This window comes from Brienomyrus brachyistius, chromosome 12 (assembly GCF_023856365.1).
Source record: "Brienomyrus brachyistius isolate T26 chromosome 12, BBRACH_0.4, whole genome shotgun sequence".
Taxonomy (NCBI): domain Eukaryota; kingdom Metazoa; phylum Chordata; class Actinopteri; order Osteoglossiformes; family Mormyridae; genus Brienomyrus; species Brienomyrus brachyistius.
Window position 1 is genome coordinate 18,473,307 of NC_064544.1, and position 17,994 is coordinate 18,491,300.

Consider the following 17,994-nt stretch of genomic DNA (forward strand, 5'->3'; position numbering starts at 1 on the left):
CCAGGGGCCCTTAGGGTGCAGGGGGCCCGTGGGGCCCCTAGCCCAAAACAATTTGCAACGCTTATCAACAATGTATTTTCGTTTGTCTATTTTAGAGGGCCTACATTCTTTGATCCTCTGTCTGCCAAGGGCCCTTGAATTGTGGTGGTGGTGCTGGTGGGGGGGGGGCCCTCTCGAACGTCTTGCCCAGGGGCCACACAACCCATAATGCGTCCCTGTCTGGAATATTTGAAATGGTGAGTCTCCAGCTGCCCGCCAGGCCACTTCTCAAGCCCAGGAAACGTCTGCATAATGTGAAAAATTTCAAAGTGTGAAAAAAATTGGGTGAAAAGCATAGGCCAGGGGTGGGGAACCTGACCAGTTGTGGGTGCGGGTTTTTGGGATGACCTCTCAATCAGCCGATGATACCACAAGGAACAGGGCTAGGAAAAACAAGCAAGGTAACAAACATGCAATAACAGGAACAGCACTCACACATTACCACAACTAACATGTGCAACGACTCCAGAAAAGAAACAGAAGGACGGCAAGAACTTAAAAACATAGATAACAAGGACTAACAAAGGGCAGGTGTGGACCATCGCAACATCAACCAATCAACAAAGGAGCAAGAGAACAGGCAACAGGTGGAATACACTATAGTAAACGAGCACAGAACTAGGCAACTCTAATAGACGCCAAAACGAGGAAACGTTAACCACACAGCACTAGAAACTAGACAGCATAACACAGAGGGCTGACTACACCAGAAAAGACAAAGAACAACAACAAGTAAAACCAAAATCAAACAGGACACCATCAGGGCAAACCGAATCAGGGAAGCAGAGGTAACAAATAAACACGAGGGAGAGACAGAAAACCAAAAAGCCAGCAAAACTGGTGAGGTCGGTCTCTGCTTCAAAGTCCTGATCAAAGAGTTTCAGCCTCTGAGTCACACACTCAACCCATTGAGCTACATGGCAGCCTGGGAAGCAGGGAAGCAGGGAAGCATGCTAGGGATTAGGACTACAATACAGAGGAGGGACGCAGGGTGACAAGCGAGGCTTGCCGGTCGAAAGTGACACGACACATAGAAAAGGAAGAGATGGGCAATAACCCCCCCCCCCCCCCCCAAACACGCAAATGCTGGGCACATGAGAGCAACGCTAGGACTCCCATGGGCACGGATCTGGGGGCTTGGGTGAAGCGGGTACCGCTTCCGTTGGGCAGTGGGCTGGAAGCTCAGGTGAGGAGACGACCTCCTCTATGCAGGGCCCTGGAGGGTCAGGTATGACGGTGGTTTCAGGGCCAGGTTCAGAAACCCTTAGTGTCTCAGCCAGGTCCACAAGGTGCCAGGGCACTCTCTTGAGTCTTCACACCTCTGACTGGCAATGCAGGAGACAGCTGCAGAAGCTGTCTACTTGCCTCAGTATGGCAACTTGGCATCCAAGGGGACTGTAGGGTGGTTGGGTAGTCGGACAGGTTCTTCCAAATAGCCTGAAGGGTGCAAAGTTCGCTCACCACGTCACCAAGAACAGTTTTCTCCACTGGGCCGAGAACATCATTAAGTTTGCGGACAACACAACCATGGTAGCACTCCCCTCAAGTGGAGACGAGACAGACTAGAGGGATGATGTCCAAAAACTGGCAGAGTGGTTCTCAGAGACCAACCTCACCCTGAACGCTTCCAAAACAAAAGAACTCATAATAGACTTCCAGGAACTCAGAACAGAACACAAGCCTCTGTACATCTATGGAGACTATGTGGAAAAGATCTGTTTTCGGGTTACTGGGTACACTTATGACGGAGAATTTCTCCTGGACCACTATTACAACAGCGGTAGTCAAAAAGGTACAATAGACTGTACTTCCCGAGGGTTCTCAGGATAAACAATATACCAGAGAAGCTACTGGTATCTTTCTACCGCTGCTCCATTGAGAGCCTGCTAGTGTACTGCATTACCACATGGTACACTGGCAGCCTTTCAGAGGGTCATCAACACCACCCAAAAAAATCACTGGATGCACACTGCCCTTTCTGGAGGACCCTTTCAGCTCCCACTGCTTCTGCAGAGCACTAAACATATGAAAGGATCCCTTCCACCCTGGACATCATCTGTTTGAGTGGCTACCCTCTGGTAGATGCTTCAGGTCCATCATTTCACGGATAAACAGACTAAGGAACAGCTTTTACTCCAGAGCCATATGAGAATTGAACACTATCAAACTATGATGCCAATCTGAGGGTCTACAGCAACCTTACTGCAATATTATAATTTATTGATTTATCCTAACTTATCATCTTATTACTTCATGTCTTGTGTGATGTCCTTTGTATGTCAGTTTTTGTCGCTATACTGTCTTTACATCCAACTGCAGTTTACCTTATTTGTTATGTTCTGTGTGATTGTCTCATATCCAAAATTACTCATATTACTTTGTGTGAATATACTGACTGGACTGCTGCGACAATTTCATTGTACTCTGTACCACGACAATAAGGAACCTGAATGTGAACTGGAGAGGGGCCGAGGGGTGAAGATCCCAACTAGCGTTTGCTGGAGCCATGAGATTGTTGTTGTAGAGTCACTCTGTTGTGGGGGGGCAGGAAAGAGGGTAAGGCTCCAACACAACAAGAAGTTTATTCAAGAACAGAACAAAAAAGGGGAAAACCACACCACACTAGGGATCTCGGGCAATACAAAGAGCAGGGCTAGGAAAAGCAAGCAAGGCAACAAACACACAGTAACAGGAACAGAGCTCAAACATTAGCACACCTAACACATTCAGCCCTGCTACCAGTTTTTACGGCATAGGAAAACAGCGCAAGAAATACAGTACTTTTGGTACTTTCTTGCGGTACCAAGTGCACGTTACCAGATTCAGTGGAGATGTGCCCATAGTCCTAACCCCCTAACCATACACTGCCTTGACGTTCTGATGCTACATGTATGGAGCGCCGACTGTGATCGAAAATTGAACAGAGGGTTTTATATATTTTTCTTAACTAGCTTTTAGATAAACTGCTTTTGGAATGTATTTTTACCTGGGTGACTCTCATGAGACAAGCTAAAAGATAATTGAGGTTTGAGCTTAAGTGTTGCACTCATGTTTTAGTTACAAGAAATGCAGACTGGGGGACAAAGGCATGAGCATCTTACTCATTGCATTCTGCTGGCATGGGGCCCCTCTGGCTTTCCGCTTTGTCTCTGGCGTGTTTTGGCAGGCAGTTCCAGTGAAGCTAAATGTCACCATGGGCATTTACCGATTCCTACACTTCACAAATGTATCACCCCATGTCCGCCCCCATTTGTCAAATGCAAGGTCACGTGTGCTTCCTTCTGGCCCAGTGCCGGGTTGCATAACTCTCTTTCTCAGGCTTCATTTGATGCTCCAAGCACTTCCTACAAAGCTTCTTTCATGGGTGGGCCAGCTTAAGGACACCCTTGGCTCTTGTCCTCATGGATGCTGGGCTGTGTTACTTCGTGGGCTAAGCTTGTGTGCCTGTGATCAGAAGGTCAAGGTTCAAGTGTCAGTAATAGGTTCTCATCTCTGCTAGGGAGCCTTTAATACCGCTCTCCCCAAAATGCTCCAGGGGTACCAGATATACAGCCTAACCCTGTCCTCTTATCAAGAGACAATCCAGTGTAGCTGTTAGAACGTCATCAATGTAAATAAAGCATCACTTCTAATACAGCATTTCCTTCAATACCTGCAATGCAGTTTTATTTATGCTTCACACACACATATTTAATTAGATTTGTTGTGTTCCTTGGATGGGTCATGGATTCCCTGGCAGATTCAGGGGGCCTGGAACTTTACATGGGACAACTGAATACAAATAATTGTGATTTATATGCCCCCACCACACTGAAAGCGGCAACCCCAGTGGCCACTGCACACATTTCATCTCGTTAGCGCGATAACTCAAAAAGTATTTTACGGGTCTTTTAAAAACTTTGCTGGCACACTGTATGTATGAATATCTGGAATTGATTGAATTTGAGAAAAATGACACTAAAACTTGAAGCAGTACCACTTAGTGGTAGTAAAGGGGAAGGACCCCAGAAGACACTTGACCTTGTGAATGTGATGCTTCAAAAAGTATTTGATGAATCTTATTACTGCATAACAAGAATATTCTATTGATGGAGATCTACACCTGATTTCATTTTGAGATAAATTGCCTCATAATTGAAGCAGCAGCACTACAGTGTAGGTGGCAGAAAAGGAAGGAAATGGCAGCTGCAGAAGACACTTGATCTTGTGAACATAGTCACTCTAAAAGTATTCGATGGGTCTTTTTCTTTTTCCAGGAACATCATATAGATGATATTCTCCAGACTGTTCATTTTAAAAGCTGGGCTTTCAAGAAAGTTTTTTTTGGAGTGGCAGGGAGGGGGTTTTGTCGCACCTAGAGTTTGTAAAATTAGGGGGGGGGTGGAAGGAGTAGGGACTAGATGAGAGGGACGGGTGAAGAAGCTGTCCAAGGAGAACATTGATGACGTTCTAACAGCAACTAGTTTACATACTGTTCAAACAGATCTTATGTCTCCAGTCATACGTGACATGTCAGTCACCACTGAGTGCCTTGATTTGTGTCTGTGTCTCCTGTCACCTCCATATAAATGTGAACATCTGCTAATTTAACTGCTCCTTTGTGTTTCCCAGAACAGGAGCGCTGACCTCATGCAGCAGTCTACTCAGGCTCATTTGCTTGCTCAGTTTTCCACGGAATTGGACTTTTTTTCTCTGGTAGTTGGTCTGTGCACAGCTGAATGCTGCTTCCGATGCAGCATCCATCAGGCCACGACTCTACCAGATGTTTCCAAATGTTTCCCTTGTTCAACAAACCTCCCTGTTACACCCAAAAGGGCATGTTGACAATAGGGAATGTCAGTGGGCTCTTGAGGTTCAGACTTAAACTAAATAAGAACTATGCAAGTAAACATTCGTAAGGTGTCTGCATTCGGAGGAGTTATATGAGCTGTCATCTCGCCATAGCTTGACACAAAAAGCAACAAGACGACAAGAAAGTAAACACTGAAGACATGGGAATGTGCAACTATACTACATGGAACATGCTTCGGCACGGCCTATCTGGGAAATCGGGTTTGTCGAAAGAGTTACAGCCCTTCGCACCCAGTGCCAGCTGTTGCATCAACATGCTGCTGCACTCATTGCACGTTGTTGGATCCACCCCTGGTCTCAGGCCAATTGCCCTGGCTGCTAATACACACAGTGTTCACCTTGTTAGCTTTTTCCTGACATCCTGCCTGCTGAGATGGGGGTTTGGGTTCTTCAGCTTCCCTGCCTTTGTGGTTACTTTAAAGTTCAGCCCGTGCAAGGGGTGTAGCATTTCACTGGTGGTCACATGACGGGAAGTATCTTTGACAGCAAGTATGAACCTAATGCATGACCTGAAGAGGGTTACCAATGAAATCAGCTGAGCCCAGCTCCTCACAGAGGTGACAGCTATCTCTCCCAGCAGCCTCAGTAACAAAAGTGACAAACCAGAGCAATAATTATTGTAAAAGAATTTATTCTTTGTTACAATATTGCAGCTTCATAAGTAAAAAAATATGAATCAATATAAAATACTAATAAATAATGCAATGACGCTATGTCTGTTCAATAGACATGCATACATTATATCCTTTCATTTTGAATAACCACACAACCATCCAAAAACCAGGGTCAGGGTGATGCTAGTGTCCCTTCAAGGGCACATTGGGATGAGCAGGGGGTGCTTGGTCTATGCATACACATACACATACACATACACACACACACACACACACACACAAAATCACCAAGGGCCGTTTAGACACTGCAGTCCACCAATGTAATCTTTGGAGTTCTCAGCTGCAATACATACATGCAGCATGTACAGTGTAGATGTTGCATGCATCCATGAAAGGGCTCTAAATGCTGTGGGCTCTGTGTTACTGGGGACCATACATCCAGTAGCCTGCCTCCCAATCATTTTCTGCAAGACAAAAGCAGAGCAGGACAGGTGTGAGTATCTTTCAGGAACCACAGCTATCCAGTCTGAGTATAGGTCCACATCCAAACATACAGTAGGTGTAGATAGCTGAAGGATGCACTTACTTGCGCATTACCCTATTAATGTAACTCTCTACATTCTTGTCCATTGGATTCAGGCAGAGTCTCTGCATGTTTCCAAGGGTCACACTGAGGGAGAAGGAAACAGGTCCACATGTCAGCAAAAGGTTCTGCGAGACTCCTACCAATCTGATGACGGAATTTCCATCCATCCATCCATTTTCCAAACCGCTTATCCTACTGGGTTGTGGGGGGTCCGGAGCCTATCCCAGAAGCAATGGGCACGAGGCAGGGAACAACCCAGGATGGGGGGCCAGCCCATTGCAGGGCACACTCACACACCATTCACTCACACACCATTCACTCACACATGCACACCTACGGGCAATTTAGCAAGTCCAATTAACCTCAGCATGTTTTTGAACTGTGGGGGGAAACCGGAGAACCCGGAGGAAACCCCACGACGACATGGGGAGAACATGCAAACTCCGCACACATGTGACCCAAGCGGAGACTCAAACCCGAGTCCCAGAGGTGTGAGGCAACAGTGCTAACCACTGCACCACCATGCCGACCCCCTGATGGAATTTCCTTATCCAAAAATCCATGCCAACCCCACCTCCCCCAGATCTAATTGAGGCCATCAGTGACCCCTGGCATACTCACATGATCTCCGTGTGGCTGCAGTGTGGGCCGGGTGGGAAGACCTCCAGCCTCCGGATTCTCTTCTCTTGCACCATGGGTCTCTTGGTGATGCAGCGGCAGTACAAGGCTGCGGAGGAGATGCTCTGTCCTATGGGATGGAGAGGGGCAAGGGGTGTGATCAGAGAGGTGCTTCCTATGCTGTAAGTTAGAGATTCACAACGGACTGATCCAAAGCTAATTTAACGCCAACTCATTTGGGAGCACTTTTGAAATATATAATCAGCAAATGTTCCTTAAAGTATTGATTGACGTAAATATTAAGGCAGGTAATTAGATACCTTCTGCAAGAACCAAGAAGGACAGGCAGAAAAACAGCATGATGGATGATTTTCTGGTGTTCATGATGGTCTGCTGGAGACTCGATGAGTAGAGGTGTGCGTGCTGATGCTTCAGGAATCTCGCTGTTCCTCTCTCCGCGTTGTCTGGGAGCTTGTTTGAATGCGTCATGGTCCAGGCAGGCAACTACCTTTAAAGGGTGCCGGAAAATCATCAGGATGGACTCCTCCCACATTGGAAGAAGTCCAGTTCCAGAGAAGTGCTTCTAAGTCTCTTTCTCCGAAACACTTGGCACTTGTAGTTCTCTTGATATTATAGTGAGTGACGTTAGATCAGAGTTCGACCAGAGTTTGATCAGATGACGTCTGTGGTAGTCATTTGATTCCCAATCCAGGCTGAGAGCATGTGAAGTCTGGATGTTTTCCACATGTTGCATGGGATTCCTTCATGCATTCCTGTTTCCCCATGTAGCTGGGTGAGCTGGTGTCTCTAAATTGAACTCTTTGTGTGAACGTGTGCCCTGGGATGGATTAGCACACCATCTAGATGTTGTCTGGCCAAAGTGCGCAGGACACGTTTGGTTTTGGATGTGAGTTTTAATCATGCTTCTCTTTTCTGATCCGTTCCTCTGAGTAGAAAATGAAATGTTTTTGTCCTGGAACGAAATCACATTCTTTTCATTTAGAGTCGCTTGTTTTATGCGGAATCAGTCCCGGCGGAGTTTGTATTTCCTAAGGATGTTATTTTTCATGGTTTTTCATTTGAAAATTCTGTTTTGATTTCACAATGATAAAGAGACACGTCACTCTCGAGCTGAAGCTGCGGTCAGGCTGTTCGTAATGACAAGGATACCATTCAACGTGTATCACATACATGTGTGGCTCGATTTTCTTCCTTTAAGGTAGTGAAATCTCATTTCCATAATTGGGTGAAATTCCAGTCTACCATCAGGCATACAGACCTCTAACCTGAATTCCATCTCATTCTTAAGCAGCTTTCAACCGAGAAATCTCAATAGCACAGCTGTCAGCGGTTACTACTGAAATACTAACCTGTCACAATATCTCTGCTGTGTAAGAACACGTGGGCAGGACACTACAGGCTAAAACAAGTCCCTGAGGGAAGCAGGAATTTACCACAGGTGAGGGGCAGAACATGTAGAAATCCATATTAATACACCTGAAGGTCACATGCAACGCAGAAATACTATTTATTAATAGCTAAAACGTCAAATAACAAAAACAAAAATGTAGGGCTCTTCCTGCGAAATGCATAAGCAAACTTTCCAGTAAACGGCCTATCTTCAATTTACTAGAAGACCTAGCGGGTAGGGAACACAGGTCTAAGGAGTGTGAGAGCCGGAGGCGTGATGGAGAACGGTAACTGCAATCTGACGCTGCTTATACTCCCATCCACTGACGCGTTTATTCTTAGCGATGAAACAAAAATGTGCAGCAAAAAAGTTAGCAAAATTTCTTGTGATCATTGCACTTCCAAATCACTGACAGATGGCATGAGGAACTGGACGGACTTTGTGAAACTGCAGTGCAGCGCTTTCATTTAACACCATTTTACCTTTGATATGTTTTCACTTGTGAATGCCGGGCTTGGATACTGCAGATACTGCAGAGGCATCATCCAGTACTTTGCTCAGTTTGCTGTCCGCTGACTCTTTCAGGGGATTCAGCATGCAGACTGTTGATGGATCTCCAATCTAGCTGTAGATGTCGCAGCTAATCATGACCCCACAGTGTTAGTCCCTCTCTCTTTACCACATATAAGATCATATTGACTTACTGGTTGTTATATTTCACTGTCACAGGAGCCATGAAATAGGAATGATCTTTTCTCCAGTGTAGGTTCTTAACTGGATGTCTGCAGGCTTCAATTCAGCATCTTTAACGTGTTCTTCAAACTCAGATGAGGAATGAATGATACAGTGTTGAGGAGGAAAAAGGCTGGAGATCATTCTGTCATGCTGATGGAGTTAGAATAGCAGACTGGATGCTTTAAAAGGAGGATGGTGCTTGGAATCATTGTTCTTCCTCTGTTAACCATGGTTGCCTGCAAGGAAAACAGCAAACACATTGGTGCCATTGGCTTTGGATGAACTTAACTGTCAGTGCTGTCACTCTAGCTTCACACCTCCTTGTGGAATTGGAGTGCTGACATTTCAGGGACCCCCCATGCCTGCCTTCCCATCTGCCTCTCCCTCCTCCTTATGCTGTCGTAGCCATATCTGCCGGAGCTTACATATTGCACTCAGCTAACTATTTGCACTGCTTATAGTTTCCCCTACTTTGGCTAATGCAATTTTATTTCCGGGGGTGTTCTGCCTAAAAAAACCCAAAAAATAATATATTCTGCCTGTCCTACTGCCTCTGATGCCCCTGTTACCTGTGATGCCCTTCCGGCCTTCTTGCCCTTCTGCCTGTGACGTCTCTCCTGCCCGCCCTTCTGCCTGTGATGTCTCTCCTGCTCACACTTCTGCCTGTGACGTCTCTCCTGCCTGCCCTTCTGCCTGTGACGTCTCTCCTGCTTGCCCTTCTGCCTGTGACGTCTCTCCTGTTCGCCCTTCTGCCTCTGACGTCTCTCCTGCCTGCCCTTCTGCCTGTGACGTCTCTCCTGCCTGCCCTTCTGCCTGTGACATCTCTCCTGCTCGCCCTTCTGCCTGTGATGTCTCTCCTGCTAGCCCTTCTGCCTGTGACGTCTCTCCTGCTCACCCTTCTGCCTGTGACGTCTCTCCTGCCTGCCCTTCTGCCTGTGACGTTTCTCCTGCTAGCCCTTCTGCCTGTGACGTCTCTCCTGCTCGCCCTTCTGCCTGTGACGTCTCTCCTGCCCGCCCTTCTGCCTGTGACGTCTCTCCTGCCCGCCCGTCTGCCTGTGACGTCTCTCCTGCCTGCCCTGCTGCCTGTGACATCTCTCCTGCCTGCCCTTCTGCCTGTGACATCTCTCCTGCCTGCCCTTCTGCCTGTGACGTCTCTCCTGCCTGCCCTTCTGCCTGTGACGTTTCTCCTGCCTGCCCTTCTGCCTGTGACGTCTCTCCTGCCCGCCCTTCTGCCTCTGACATCTCTCCTGCTCGCCCTTCTGCCTGTGATGTCTCTCCTGCCCGCCCTTCTGCCTGTGATGTCTCTCCTGCCCGCCCTTCTGCCTGTGACGTCTCTCCTGCCTGCCCTGCTGCCTGTGACATCTCTCCTGCCTGCCCTTCTGCCTGTGACGTCTCTCCTGCCTGCCCTTCTGCCTGTGACGTTTCTCCTGCCTGCCCTGCTGCCTGTGACATCTCTCCTGCCTGCCCTTCTGCCTGTGACGTCTCTCCTGCTAGCCCTTCTGCCTGTGACGTCTCTCCTGCCCGCCCGTCTGCCTGTGACGTCTCTCCTGCCCGCCCTTCTGCCTGTGACGTTTCTCCTGCCTGCCCTTCTGCCTGTGACGTTTCTCCTGCCTGCCCTTCTGCCTGTGACGTCTCTCCTGCCCGCCCGTCTGCCTGTGACGTCTCTCCTGCCCACCCTTCTGCCTGTGACGTCTCTCCTGCTCGCCCTTCTGCCTGTGACGTCTCTCCTGTTTGCCCTTTTGCCTGTGACATCTCTCCTGCCTGCCCTGCTGCTGTACCACTGTTCATCCTGCCGTCAGAAGCAGCACCAGCATCTGCATTCCATCACCTGCCTACCCCGAGACTCAAATCTTAAAATTTGGACCATATTAGGATTTTGTCATTTTGTTAATTTTACTTCCTACTTTCTATTACTATTTTTTAGCATACGTAATAAACCATACTTCTACTGTATAAATACTGTTTAATAATATTTAGGCCCTGCTGGGTGGTTTCATTTGTACAGTAGTTGAATAGTTCAATATAACTCTTGAAAAACACTGAATTGCAGCACATTTCTGCCACTTACTTTAATCCTTTTATGGATACATATTAACGATTATTGTACCATTATTTTAAGTCAGATATTCGATAGAATGCAAGAAATCTAGAGACAAACAATAACAAAACCAGTGGAAATATTACCAATGGCTGCCTCTCTGTAGGATTTAGCCAGGACAGCTTTCATGATGTAGGAAATGACAAATATGTATCGCACAATGTCATTTTTAATTAACCCAAATTTAAAGTTCCAGAGTGAAGATTTTTAATCTTTATATTGATATTTTCTAATTGCCATTTACTGGAGCAGAACGTGCCAGTTATTTCTGCCGGTTAATGGCCAGTCCAGAGCTTTTGTTGTAGCTAAAGTAATGATTTGTTTCTCTTTAATGACCATTAATAATGCCTGAAACACATTTTGCCCATTTTGAGGACATTCGTACGTAATGTGCCCTGTGCATTCATGTAGGGTTCTCTAAAGATCAAGCACATAAAATAGCTCTACAGCACCAGTCTATCCCTAGAAGTACAATTACTAAAATTAAATAGAAACTAAGATATATAAAAATTAAATAGAAATATATCTTTAAAATAAAGCTAAGAAAAACTAATAAGTACTTCATTAGAAAATGAAATAAATCTAAACTGGATTACAAAAGTAAATCGAAAATAATGCAAACATAAATAAAATAAAACATCGACACTATACTGTAACAACAATGGACTCAACGACACTAACAGTGCGGCTTCATTCATATCTCCTCTTGTCTCCTGCTCTTTGTCATTACATATCACCTGTGCCTTCTGGACAGACAACAATCAAAAGTTGATGGAAATTTTTTATCTGTGTCTACCGGCATAGAAAATTGCTTATCTTTCACTTGTTTGTCTCGGACAGTGCTGTGAAATGGTTAATCATGCCATCCCTTGGCTAGGATGGTTTTTGATTGAAGAGCGACGTAATGTGACTTTGCCACTGGTACAGACTTACCCAGACTTGAGAGGTGGTCCGACGGCTATGGGACCACCTCTATTTAGGGACGGAGGATTTGGCCAGGATAGCAAGAGAAAACACAACCTGTGCTGTCTGATAATGGGAGTTTTATGTTTTCCATTCATGGGGGTGGGGGTGGGGGTGGGGGTGGGGGTGGGGGTGGGGGTGGTGATACAATCTGCAATAAATAACGATTATGAAATACCATCTTGTTCATGCCTGATGTTTCCAGATTTCTGTGATGTGGTGAAATATAGCTTCAAGCTGCATGTGGGAGGTACGTGGGTGACAATGAGGCTACTGTGAGGCACAGTCAACAGCACTGGAGAAACCCTCTAAGAGTATGTGTGAATCTCTGTGATTCATCAGAATCACAATCAGGTGTACTGGCCAAGTGAGTGTGCGGCACACACAAGGAATTTGGTTCCGACAGTCGGTGTCTCTCCGGTACATTACAATACAATAAAACAAAATATTACAGATTACATACAATATAAAAGACATCGTATTTACAGACAGACATTGTACATAAAGTGCAAACAACATACAAGATGCAAAGTGCCTGGGATGGCTTAGATTCAGATCACTGGTGAGATGTGAGTGGAGCAGGGTGTAGCAGTCAGAGAAACAGGTGTAGGTTGGTGTTGCAGGTTAGATGTTTGCAAGGGTGATGGCTTGAGGGAAGAAGCTGTTCCAGTGGCGAATGGTCCTGATCTGCAGATTTCTGGATCGTCTGCCAGAGGGGAGCAGTTCAAAGAGACCAGGGTGAGATGGCTTGGCTGGGGATAGAGATACCCCAGCGAGATAGTATTTGTAAGGGATGTTGTGGAAAAGGCTCCCATCAGATTTCAAAAGTTGTATTTCTGGTGGTTAGACTGATACTTATCACCAGTGGAACAACCTCCAAGATCCTGCTGCTGAACTGACTCATGTTCACTAGAAGATTAAGATAAACTTTATTGTTCTCGGGTGGGAATTCTTCTGCATCCCACAGCGAGTACATAGAGCACGGACAAACATACAAGCTAGGTCAGGTCAGGTTGCGGAGTATGAGCTGATACAGTGCGTTGCTGCCAGGGGCGCCGCTAAGGGGGGGAAAGTTGGGACAATTCTAAGGGCCCACGCCCTTTAGGGGCCCCCAGAGATCTGAATGGGTGTGGTAGGGGGGCCCAACCTCATATTTTGTCATAGGGCCCAAAATTGCTAGCGGCGCCCCTGGTTGCTGCACCCACCACATGACAAAACACCTTGGGATCCCGGTTGGCAACCCGCCAAGCTGAAACACGGTCCAGTCCCACTCTCCAGAAATGGCCATTCATCTGCTGCCGCCAGTGTTACATTGGGCGTGCCCTTGGCCTGGTCCAACTGCTTGGGTCCTCAGCAATGAGGATCCTACGAGCCGGATCACCCTCAGGGAAACTTGCCACATGGTCGTAGTGCCGTAACTGACGCTCCCTCACAATGCAAGTAATGTGCCTCATTCAGGACTCCTCTAGCAGCCACTTCAACACAAAGTCAAACCAGCAGTACCCAAGGATTCTCCGAAGAGACACAGTACCGAAGGAGTCCAGTCTTCATCTCAGCTCACTGGGTAGCGTCCATGTCTCACAGCCATACAGCAAGACAGGTAGCACCAGGACTCTAAAGACTTGGACCTTTGTCCTCTTACAATGATATCAGCTGTCTTCCTTTCTCCAGAAGTGTGGCAAAGCGTAAGGGAAACGGCACCATCACGCCTGCGGGTGACCCCACTGTGATTGGCCTGATCAGCAGTGACGACGAGGCTCCCCTTCATGTTCTGTAATATCCCACACCTGTCCCTTGTTGAAACCCTCGTTATGTGTATATATACAGTGGCACGTGTGTTTTTGTTGAAAATTATTATTTCTCGATTAATTTTTTTTAGTTAAATGTATTTCAATGATAGGTTGGATTTTTCTAATTTTTTCAGTGTGAGATGAAGCTGCTTCACCAAAAAGTCCGTCCTTCACCATGTCCTTCCGTAAAAGAATGTCCGACTCAACCTGACGATCCCTTGACTCCATCACGGGTTCGGTCACGCTGGGATCTGTATCCCTCACCCCCACATCAGTTCCCAACCCTGCAGAGGAGCCCGTGTCTCCAGTTCCTGGTCCTGCATTGGGACCTGGTGTGTGGGTGAGCTTTCCACGCCATGTGGAAGGGCTTTTTTACCAAGCCACTGATCAGTCCCAGTTTATTTCGAGTCAGCTTGGAGAAGCAAGAAGACGCAACTTAGAACTTCCTCCCATGTCACCTGTTTAGGAAGTGGACGTGCTGAGTTTGTCTGAGTTTTCCTAACCCTAACCCCCGAGCTTCCAGTGTCCTGCTCAGGGGAGGGGGCCAGTGGGCTTCCCTCACCTCCAGTTAGTGTTGTGCCAACTCCCCCTTCCAGGAAGAGGAAGCGGAAGAAGCAGGAAGTACCCACTCTCACGCATCTCCAGAGGGAAGCCACCAGCTCACTTCTCTAGAGCCCGGCCTCGCCTCTTCATCTCTGAGCCCACACTGGCAGAGCCCCTCCAGCGTTTGCAGGTGCCGGGCAACAGGCCTTGGCCCTGCTTTTTCATGTCCTAGAGGGATCGCCGTTGGCGCCCCCCAGACTCACATGGGCCAATGATGCCCACCGCAGACATTCCTGTCCCATCCTTGCCAGCTCCTGTGATGCTGCCGCTTAGCCCAATTGATCATCCTACTAGGTCCGTGGGAGTCCACTCCCCCTGACCAGTCTGGCGGTGTCCCTTCAATGTTCTTACCCAGTGCCTATCAAGTTCATTGCCCTTCTGTTTGCTTCTTTGCCTCCTAGTCCTGTTCACTTCAGTCCTCCACTCGTGAACTCCCATGCTTAGCTTTGGTACCTGTTTACGTTATTAGTTTTATTAGTGTGAGCCAGTATGTGGATTGTCCATCCTTCACTATGTCCATCCCTAACAGCCTTGTCTCAAAAAGGTAGTGATTGATATGAAACTATACAGTGACCAACTTTCATTACAATTATCTCAGAATCTGCTCCACAAAGGTTTCATGATCCTTTCAGTTTTGTATATCTGTCCATCTTCTAAGCACTTATTCTGGTCTGGGTGGGGGGGCGGGGGCACTTGGAGCCTATCCCAGGCAGCACAGAGTACAAGGCTGGAATGCATCCTGACCAGTGAGACAGGGGGGACCAGCTCCGCACATAGAGTGGGGTTGGGATTCAAACCCTAGCATTCTGTTTATGAAGGAGTGCAGTGTGGGGGGCGGGGGGGCTCACTGCAGCCTGACACTTACAAGGCTGGGGGTACAAATGAAGTTTACATTTTACATTAGTTTGTGCGGATTTTCCCTGGGCACGTCTCCCAGTACCCCCCACAAATGTGGTCAGGCAAACGGTGTTCTTAAATTGTCCGTATTGTGTGTGAGCCCTGTGATGGACTGGTACCCCATCCAAGGATGGATAAATGAAGCAACATACACTGCAAAACCAATCACATGTTAGTGTTCTAACCGTACAAACATGTTTGCCAAACAAACGGTAATGTTTAGATTAAGTTCTGTCCTTTTATCATGCATGGAGAGGAATAGGGAAAGAAATTATGTGTTTGAGAAAATGTGGAGAATGTTGCCCTCTATCGGCCAAAAACTTTCAGTACAAAACAAAACACGAAATATTTCCATTTTAATCAGCTTCGGCATCTTTTTCCGGTTTTAACATTATTTTCACAGAGAACTACATGAGCAGGGATGACAACCCTGGTGACAGAGGCTGTTTCTGTCTGTATATTTTAATGGTCTGGCCTGATACTTTTAACGTGTCGGGATTTACAGCATAATGCGAAAACACAATGAAATCCTCTGGATTCCTGACTGATGTGTAAAACGCTTAAAGTCGTTATACTGTGAAAAATCCAAGAAGCCGCCGCAAACCATAACTCCGCCAGTTAACCAGAACTCCAAAGCCGTAATGCAGCTGGGAAGCGATACTCCCCCCAATCTGCGGAAGAATAATGCCGCGCCCCATTATCTCAGCTCAGTAAATAAAGAGAAATTTTCCAAAACCACTGGAATGTCGGCCATTGAAAAATGTAAGACATTTCGAAAGCCATCATTTAGGTAATCGGGACTGGTGTGAAAAAGCTGACTATAAGGCCGTCATGGCTGTTAGTTGTGCATGGTATCATGCTTGTGTTGTCCGGCAGCGGAGGTACCATCCCACAACCGCTAGAGGGCACCGCAGGCTTGGCATATGGAGCGGAGCTAAGACATTCTGCTTAGGCAATGATATAATAATAAAAGCGCCAACACAGTGAAGAACAAATAATCTATAAAAGAGCAAAGGCTGAAATGCGATACCACAAGCGTCTCGTCGCTAGTTCGTGTAGATTTGTGACAGACACATCAAATGTCGGAACGCTGGAGTACAACCAAGCCAAGAAGCAGAGGCAAAAAAAGACAATGTGGTTGATAGCCTATCATTTAGTTATCGTTTACAGTCAGGGGATAATAGCAGATGCACTTGCCACAACTATCAAAACCAATCAGTATAAACTCGACAAAGTAAATGTAGCCATTTATTTTAGCCTGTGATGAATATAAATTCAATATGGGTATAACATGTAGTCCAGGGTGTAGCCAGGGTGTGATCTGCTCAGTAGATTTTGCCAAAGTATCCATGGCCCTTCTGTAGTAATTCATGAACTTGGCCTTCAAATTCACATCGATTATTTTAAATACAAATATAATTAATTTGGTCTCTGTTCTGGCTCTAATTAAAATATCAACCTACGCTAAATGACCAATTATTTTTAATGTATCTGAGATGCAAGTAAGAATGTGAGAATGTGTGTGTGTATATATATATATATATATATATATATATATATATATATATATATATATATATATATATATATATATGGTTATTTATTTGCAGGCTATGATTAAATTTTGCAGTGTACCCTGGAAAATCACTGTTAGTGCCAGTGGCTATTACAGCTTCTCTGCATAGAGTGCAGCTGATTTGCTGTTAGATTAGTGAGACAGCACACTGCACAGAGCTTTCATGCACCCGACTGAACACGTCAAGTCTGGCCGCTTTCGGGCAGACAGGCACCTTCCCCCAGCTGCAAGGCGACGGCAGGCTCCGTCACCCTCGGCTGCTGGGACTGGCAGGGTGACTCTCAGGCTTCATTAGGAAGGCAGAGCTCATGGATGAAATCCAGGGAGCTATACTGGTGTTGTGCCAGTGAAATATTATCCGATTTGCTATAAAATGTGTGAATGTTAACAGCCTGTGAGGCTGGGGTGTTCTGCTCAGTATCCATGCAGCCCCCCCCCCACACACACACTTATTATTCCTCCAGAAATGCCTGGAATTAACCTCAGTCTGCATGTATCCCCAGAGCAGCTGGAGATAAGAAGTACAGGTGAAGCCTGCGGGAAGCCGAGCAGAGATACACACACGGCATCAGATACTACAGCGACCACAACAAGCCACCTGCAGTCCACAGTGCTTGGGATCCTCCTGTCCTGTTGATGACTCTCTTGCTTTTTAAATCAAATGGGGTGTGAAACGTTCAAGTCTCGAGCTTTTCAGTCACACAGACCAACACAGACTGTACATGCATGTGAGTGTGGCGAGATGCTTTTCCCACCTGCTTCATGGATCGTGCTCAGAAGATAAATATGTAACATGAAGAAAAATAGTATATGAAACATGTAACCCTCTTGGTTGCAGTGTTCGGGTGGGGGGTGCCCAGCAGGAAAGTACATGTGTGGAGAAGGAGACAAGCATATATACAGAGATAGAGAACGAGAGGGAGAGAGACAGACAGACTGACAGAGAGAGAGAGAGACAAAGAGATGGACAGACAGAAGGAGAGAGAGACATACAGACAGACAGACTGACAGAGAGACAAAGAGATCGACGGACAGAGGGAGAGAGACAGACAGACTGACAGAGAGACAGACAGACTGACAGAGAGACAGACAGAATGATAGAGTGAGAGACAAAGAGATGGACAGTCAGAAGGAGAGAGAGAGACATACAGACAGACAGACTGACAGAGAGACAAAGAGATCGACGGACAGAGGGAGAGAGACAGACAGACTG

General features: G+C 46.6%; 1 protein-coding gene across 1 annotated transcript; it reads right to left on the reverse strand.

The window, feature by feature from the left end:
• Positions 1 to 5,504: 5,504 nt before the first annotated feature.
• LOC125705272 (C-X-C motif chemokine 2-like) lies at positions 5,505 to 7,212 on the reverse strand. The gene is made up of 4 exons (XM_048971728.1): positions 7,029 to 7,212; positions 6,712 to 6,838; positions 6,091 to 6,174; positions 5,505 to 5,968 (listed from the first exon to the last, which is right to left on the reverse strand). The coding sequence occupies exons 1-4, from the start codon at positions 7,195 to 7,197 to the stop codon at positions 5,962 to 5,964; spliced, it is 387 nt and encodes a 128-aa protein (XP_048827685.1). The 5' UTR covers positions 7,198 to 7,212; the 3' UTR covers positions 5,505 to 5,961.
• Between the last annotated feature and the right edge of the window lie 10,782 nt (positions 7,213 to 17,994).

Coding starts and splice junctions, on each gene's coding strand:
- LOC125705272 (XM_048971728.1), bottom strand. CDS start 7,197: ATGACGCATTCAAACAAGCTCCCAGACAACGCGGAGAGAGGAACAGCG. Junction 6,839..7,028: donor CTTCTTGGTTCTTGCAGAAG/GTATCTAATTAC, acceptor TCCATCCCATAG/GACAGAGCATCTCCTCCGCA. Junction 6,175..6,711: donor TGCAGCCACACGGAGATCAT/GTGAGTATGCCA, acceptor CTTCTCCCTCAG/TGTGACCCTTGGAAACATGC.